Here is an 8107-nt window from a genome sequence, read left to right on the forward strand (position 1 = left end):
ATGGGTCAGCAAGGGACGTCGTGTCTCATAGTGGAATCAGCCATATGGTCCACTCTGTGCATTGGGTATTCTGAGCAGGGTTATCGTCCTCCAGGCTTGGTGGGCCAAAATGTGCTCCGCTCTCTTCCTCCCAATTCATTTGCTCCCTTGTGCTCTGATCAGACATGTCCTTGAAGGACATTCTTGCTGAAAATGCCGAATTGTGCCATTCTCGTCCATCTTAAAAAGAGTATTCTGGAACAACCAGTGTCCCTTTCTAATATCTATCTTTCCTGGAACTAGTGTAAGGCTCCGTTCTCCGCACCATGAAGTTTCACCACAAGATGAAGAGTTGGTTTTCTAAAAACAGATACTGTCAGCATTTGTTCCATCTTAACAAGTATTTAGCAATACGATCCTTAACGGCTGTTTAGTATTCCATTGTTTCTCACAAAAGATGGACGCTCAAAAGTAAAGAAGTAAACATCACACAGGAAAAGTCCCCAGGTCTTCATCGGGTTTTCACTTTATTTCCCCCCACCCCCCACTTTATTCTTAAATCCTTCTCTTGGTTGAAATGACTTGTCTCCATGAGCCATTATTTGCTAGGATGTCTTCCCCAGCTGTCGTTTTGTTGGATTACCCAATGGTTGTGTGCCATCTGGGTGATTCATTTGACTGATGGAACAGCTATCCCAGCTCTGCTTTGAGAGGAGGCACTAGGCTCATTCACCAGGCACGCTGAGTTTCTCAGTGTGGTGTGGAAAGATTTTTCTGAAGTATGGAGGCTGTAGTGTAACCTACTAGAAATTTCATGAAGTTTGGAGTAAACACGTCCTGATTCAAGATTCAGCTCCCGACTCTCAGTGGTTTCAAAAGCCAAATTTTGTGGGGATTTCTGTTTTGAAAACCTTCTGGGACTTAGAGGAGTAGTCTATTAAAGAGAGCGATACAAAGGAGGAAAGAAAGCTCATAATTGTATGTGCCTGGCCTTGCCTCTCTCCCAAGCTGTCCTCCCAGATTTTCAACAGGCTCCGTCCTAGAGGTTTCCACCTTACCATCCCACCGACAACTCCCATCCACTGACATTGAGAACTTCCTCCCAAAATGATCATCTTCTTGGTAACACCACTCTCCCCCTGTCTGCCGCCAGAGGCTAAATCCTGAAATCCCCTTCGAGTCCTCGCTTTTTCACCCTATCCCTACTTCATATCATCCCAGAGTTCTGTGGCGCACTCTTTCTGGGTTTCTGGGTCCAAATGGAAGGCCATCTTATCTTAGCTTTGCCAGAGTATGATATTATCCAGTCCTTCTTTGTATGGTCGCCTACTTCCTGTTGGGGGCTGTTCAGTTTCTTGCCTAATTGTCTATCTGCTGGATTTGCTGACTTAGTGGTAAACTCACATTTGCTTTCAGTTCACCAAATAGGTTGCAAATTCTGTGAGGGAATGGGCCACTTCTCATGCTTGTTTTATGTCTCCTTACAACACTTAAGATCATGTTCGAACAGGCTTTGGAAGCTCTTCGATTTCCACTGTTGCCCATTCCACATTTTTCATGTGTACCTTTCCATATAGAGATACCAGGGACACCGATTGTGTCGTGTAACCACCACACTTCATAAGCTCTTGGTAATCGAATCATCATGATTTGGTAGTTCTGGCTGCAAAAGGAAAATGGGGAAAATTTAACCTACACTTGTCAAACTGAATTACCGTACATACGCTTGTATAAGCCAAGTTTTTCAGCACTTTTTTAATGCAGTTTTTGTGGTGAAATTAGGTGCCTCGGCTGATATTTGGGTTGGCTTATACTTGAGTATATACAGTATTATTGTTGGACTGGATGTCAGACCAAGTGTCTGTCAAAAACTTATAGGGGATATTATACATACTTAAATTTCCACTAAGCTTCCTCTCAATTACTCGGTCGTGGTCATTTTTGTAGTGTTACTTGTGTTACGAAAACTGTGGACCTGGTTTCCTCTGCTGTAGCCCTGCTCCTCACCTATACTAGGTGCTGAATTCATTTCGGTAGATGAATTTTCTTTTCTTTTAAAAAAAATCATTTTATTGGGGGCTCTTCCAGCTCTCATCACAATCCATCCATCCATCCACTGTCGTAAGCACATTTGTACATATGTTGCCATTCTCATTTCCAAAGCATTTCGTACTTGAGTCCTTGGTGTCAGCTCATTCTTTCGGTAGATGAACTTTCTTATGCCTAGAAGTACTGTTTGTATCTAAAAAATAACTTCTTTGCTTCGAAAAGATAAAGAGCACACCTCAATTATTACAAATATCAAGCCTTTGTTAATTTTTTAAAATATGTCATCTTAACAGGATATGCTGTTTTAGTAAAGTGTCTGAAATAATACACTGAGTCAGCTTAGTTAGCTATGATATTTTGTTTACCCTTTATGCTATTTCTTTTGGTTAAATTCTCTTACTTGTATTCTTAGGTTAAAACATCAGAATTTTATAGATACTCCCGACAGCTGCGGTATGAAGTCGACCAAGCATTGAATTACTTTCAGAACGTTCACCAACAGCCTCTGATCGAAACAAAATCCAGTCGCATACGTTCTGCCAAACCCCAAACTACAGTATTCCGAGGAATGATTGGACACAGCATGGTGAACAGCAAAATACTACTCTTAAAGAAGCCAAGAGTCTGGTGGGAGCTGGAAGGCCCACAAGTACCCCTGCGACCGGACTGCCTTGCCATTGTCAACAACTTTGTGTTCTTGCTAGGCGGGGAAGAGCTGGGGCCTGACGGCGAATTCCACGCTTCTTCAAAAGTGTTCAGATATGACCCCAGGCAGAATTGTTGGCTCCGCATGGCAGACATGTCTGTCCCACGTTCAGAATTTGCAGTTGGCGTGATTGGAAAATTCATCTACGCAGTAGCCGGAAGAACCAGGGATGAAACCTTCTATTCAACTGAGAGATACGACATCACCAATGATAAGTGGGAATTTGTCGACCCGTATCCAGTCAACAAGTACGGCCACGAAGGGACTGTGCTCAATAACCAGCTGTTCATCACCGGTGGGATCACATCATCTTCCACCTCGAAACAAGTGTGCGTGTTTGACCCGAGCAAAGAAGGGACCATCGAGCAACGCACCAGAAGAACTCAAGTGGTTACCAACTGCTGGGAGAACAAGAGCAAGATGAATTACGCGAGATGCTTTCACAAGATGATCTCTTACAACGGCAAGCTTTATGTCTTTGGTGGTGTATGTGTGATCTTGAGGGCCTCTTTTGAATCTCAGGGATGCCCTTCTACAGAAGTCTACAACCCAGAGACTGATCAGTGGACCATCTTAGCCTCCATGCCGATCGGGAGAAGTGGTCACGGTGTCACTGTGCTGGACAAACAAATAATGGTTCTTGGCGGCCTTTGCTATAATGGTCATTACAGCGATTCCATTCTCACTTTCGATCCCGACGAAAATAAATGGAAGGAAGATGAGTACCCTCGAATGCCCTGCAAGCTGGACGGTTTACAAGTGTGCAACCTGCATTTCCCTGAATACATACTGGACGAGGTTAGACGTTGCAACTGATGACATCTGCGGCCTCCCCGAGAAGATGACAAACAAAGCATTTATTTGTGATACGTAACTACAACAACAACACAAACATAAAAACCTCACCAGTTTTACTATCGAAGCCATTGGTCGAATATCGTAAGAAGTTTTTATTTTGTGCTAGCATCCTTTCTTTTTAGTGGCCTCAAATTCATGCAATAAGTTACTTCTAAGCGCTAGCTCTTGAAACTACTTCTTGAAGCAGTTGAATAGGTTGATCCACTTACCGGGAAAGTTGAGCTGTATGCTTTAAGATTTCAGCGCAGGTAGGATTCATGAGTCTTCTGAGAGACAGAGCAAGAGGGACCTGATAAGTGTCACTGGATGTGATTTCAGTTTCTATCTGTCTGAAATCTTTTTGAACATCTACTTCAGTGTATTTCAGTCTGTTAAACTTTTTTGTTTTGTTACCTAAAAGTTTAAAACTCGACCTTTTTGCATGGCTTTTTTTGCTGAAAACGCAAAATTATAAATTTTCTACGAAGTTAACTTTTTATAATCAAAACACTATTTCTAAGCTGCCTTCTCTTAATCAGCATTGTGTTAGTGAACGCATATCCATCCTTGCATTCATCCTATAAATATATAAGGCACATCCCATTTTATGTATGGTTAGGATTCTATATTTTTAAGCTAGTGCATTCGCGCACACAGTTCGCCATACTTGTTGAATTTTTGATGTAACATCTTTTCATGTTTTAATATTTTTAGAAAGTTACAATAACTGGAGTCCTCATTTCGTATCCAAGTAGCCTATCTTCTTCAGTCCGTACTGACGCAGTCATATTTGAACCCTTTATATTCTGACACATGTATGGACTTATGAAAACACTTTATATTTTATTTTCACACATAAGCATTAGTGTTCTTTATTGTGTATTGTCTTTGCCTTTTAAAAATGTTGTTCTTTGCAGATTGTTTAATGTTGCCCTATTTTTAGAGAGAATCGGAGTGGTATGTAACAAGAGTTCTGACCCTGCAGTGTGCAAGCACTTTTAAAGAGAATTTAGGTATCTCAAATGCCTAAAGGACCCCTAAATGTAAGTGCAACTCCCATTCTACATGTTAAATGAGGCTGCTGCATCTGTTACTGACTGGAAGGTAGCAACCATAAAAATATTTGCGCTCAGTTGTCACATAGAAGGAAGTAATAGAATTATAATCTTACTGGGTATATTTACTTGCTTGTTTAATACCAAACAGCAGCAGTGGAGATGTGAGCGCTCAGCTTTTGTTTTTTTTAATGAAAGCTACTAGCAAGGATAGTAACCCCAAGTTGAGAATGGATCAAAAAGAATGGTTGAAAAGCAGTTCGAGTGTTTTAGGATTAGCTGCACCTTTCCACTCTTTAAATGCAAAGGGGAAAAACTATATATATGGTTGATTAAATTAAGAAAGAATACCCAGGGAGTGGATCATTCGAATTGATACCTTTTTCTTAAGAATAGAGTCTATCTGATACAGACTAGACCTACACTGGCAACCCTTGCCAAACCTTTGGATATTGGTGCAATATTGTAATGCCTTCTATATGGCTGTTGTATAAATCTTCTAATCTTTTTTTCTTTGTTTGGTTTGGCTTGGTTTTGCTGCTGCCATCACTGAACATAAGAAATGGAAATGTGAAGACTTTTGATTTTGAATTCAGTTAAACACACTAGAAAACCAGATTTCGAAACTCCAGAATAGGAGGCGTTTGAGTTTAAGAAATCAGGTACACACGTTTATTTTGAGGAGAGATTAAAAAAAAAATAGCAAAAAAAACAGGAAAAAAAGCATTTTTTTTTTTTAGAAATCAAGTTGCTGTTCTTTTGTATAAGCAACTTAAAGCGTTGTTTAATGGTTCTCTTAATTTCTAAAGACAAAATGTGTTAGGTTTGCTGTGGTTCATACAAGTTTGAAAACTAGGAATTAGGTTAAGAGTTTTGTTTCTCCTAGTTGGTTTGGGTTCTTGTATGTATGCCATCTTACTTTCAGGAAAAGAACATCTTCATGATTTTCCTTTTAGTAGATGTCTTTTGCCCGAAAAGAGGGGAAAGAGCTGTCAGGCAGGGTACGCATATCCGAGGCTTGGCCGTTTGGGTGGGGGTTCTCTTTACTGCTTAACTCTGGCTTCATAGCCCTCATTAGGCAGATCTGGGCAAAGAGTTGGATATGCTTGGAGTTCCATTTTAAAGACCCAAGAACAAGGTCAATATTTTTGGTAAATGTTTGTGAAATCTTAACTTGAACTAACTTCTGGGTTCAGCTTCACGTACAGTCTTGTCTGACCTGATGTTAGCTGTAATCAGTTTTTGAGCTTTAAGCATAGTTGCTCTTTGCTTGGGTCCCGAATGTATGAGTAAATGCTTCTTGTTTATACGTAGCTCTAATCTAGGTTATTTGAAATCCACGAGTAACTTACATTCCCCTTTACAAATATGGTTTAACTGTTGAAAGAGATTTATTTTTGTTATACTAAACTATGGGAAAAATTTTTTTTCATAGCTTTTTTTTCCAAGTGGATTTGTGTGTGTATGTGTGTATGTGCGCGCTTTATTGGGAACCATTTATTGTTTATATACTTTGTGCTCAAAGTAGTTGTTTTTATGCAATTTTGGTAGGAGATTTGAAACTATACAGTGTAACTGTTGTGATCTTTGTATCTGCTCATTTTCACTTTACGTGTTAAATGTCAGGCTTTACAAAAAAAAAAAAGAGCTGATTGCCATAATTACATCTAAATTGGAAACGTTTATTCTCTTTCCTTCCACCTCTTTAATCTTTCAAGTTTTCCGTGCACTACATACAACCTTTTCACAAAATGCAAGATTCTCACATGGTAGGTTTTGTATTGGGAGAAATACTACCGGTTTTATAAAAAAAGGAAAGCTTAATTTGTAGAAGTATCCGCTTTTCTTGAGACAGCAGCTCTCTGTGTTCCCGTCCCTCGGCTTTCTGCGGGCGTCGTAGTAATAATTCGTGAAATGTTGACTGAGCCCTCCACTCACCCTGTCGGGAGCAGCACTTCTGGACACCTCATCCCAGGAGGCCTGGGTGAGTCACCCGCCGAGGACATGCGTGTGAGGAGAAGTCGCCCAAATGGAGTCACCCGCCGAGGACATGCGTGTGAGGAGAAGTCGCCCAAATGGAGAAACCTGTCTGTAAATTACAACAAAAGGAAGCTTTAAAATTTCTGACAACAAATGATTTGAACTGTATAATTGGAACCTGTTAAACATTCGGTGGGTTAATTTTGTATATTGTATGTGTGGTGGTAGGTCATAACATTTCAGTTGGTTAATAGAAATTGTTATTTCAGTTAATAAGCTATCACTCAGAAAAGACCAGCTCTTTTGAGAATACATAATTTAAAGTTTTAGCCTGAAGTAAAACACAACATAGCTAATAGTGTAAATTAGACATAACTGAGGGCTATATGGCAGTAAAACTGCTCTCGTGCCAGTTTTCTTGTTTGCCTATTACATGGTTTTTTTGTTTTTTGTTTGTTTTTTGGTACTCAACATTTTTAGGGATCATCTGTTTGTTCGATTTGGATTAGAGTTGGTTTGGGAATAAATTTATCTTTTCAAAAAGTAGTTACCTTAGAAACAAAAGCCCTGAAAAATTAGTTTATCAAGAGTATATGAAGCCCGATATTCCATAGGCATAGACTGGAATAGACCAACTCAAGGAAGTCATATCCTTTCAGTATACCATGTAACATCATCCCAGTAACAGGGAGAGAATGCCATCAGCTTTGTTCCCCCTTAAGAGTCTTGGGTTTTCCTTTTACATTTTTGGGAACAATTATGTTAAATACTTTTATTAATCAGTATACCAGTTAGGTATTTGCTTTTTGAAGGAATGTCCCAGTGAGGTTATGGGAAAGGTTATTTTCTACCTAACTTGTATATGCCCAGGTGGGCATACTTTGTCTATAGAAAAATATTTTGACCTTTTAGGTACATTTGGGGCCAGTAGTCAATCCTAGGGCCGATATAAAAAAATCTTAGAAATAATTTAAGGTTTGCCTTTTATACCTGTTTTTCAAAGCCTTTACATTTTTGTCAGGTAATTTTTCCCAAGCCGTGGATATTATCTATTCAAACATGTTTATGCTATCCATTCTGTTTTTAAAATGAAAAAAAAAATGTTAAAAGTGTTTATGAAGAAAAGTTTAAATAAAATATTTTTGATCTTTAAAATGTATTTTTCTCTAATTTTTACTTCCTTTACATATAAGCCTCCACTTTCAAAGTCACTGATGACTTAATAAAGTAGTGCATATTCTATTTCTTTCAGGCCAACGAAGGGCCATGAAAATGTGATATCTGCCAGTGTTTTCAGCCCCAGATGCAAAGGAAAACTGAAATTATTTATACTCTTCCTTGCAGTTGGAACTTCCATAATGAGGCCAAGTCATTGAAGTTCCTCTCTGTGACACAGAATTCAGAGAAAGCCTCCGTGCGGGGATCTTTAGCATCCTTGTAGCAAGGAGGTTTTGAAATTAGGGAATCTGCTGCACTGGAGGGGTGCTTGCCTCCTTGAAGA

The 8107-nt window shown here is 39.4% G+C and overlaps 1 protein-coding gene across 2 annotated transcripts in view; it reads left to right on the top strand.

The window, feature by feature from the left end:
- Positions 1-7726, top strand: part of KLHL15 (kelch like family member 15) — a 34700-nt gene extending 26974 nt beyond the window's left edge. For both annotated transcript variants that reach the window (XM_004709913.2, XM_045290723.1), the window contains one exon: positions 2441-7726. In XM_004709913.2, coding sequence (XP_004709970.1) covers positions 2441-3550 — 1110 coding nt within the window. In that variant the 3' untranslated portion in view covers positions 3551-7726. The remainder of the gene's footprint in view (positions 1-2440) is intronic.
- Positions 7727-8107: the final 381 nt, after the last annotated feature.

Source organism: Echinops telfairi, unplaced genomic scaffold (genome assembly GCF_000313985.2).
Source record: "Echinops telfairi isolate 266 unplaced genomic scaffold, ASM31398v2 ScPeMD7_53;HRSCAF=182, whole genome shotgun sequence".
Lineage (NCBI taxonomy): Eukaryota > Metazoa > Chordata > Mammalia > Afrosoricida > Tenrecidae > Echinops > Echinops telfairi.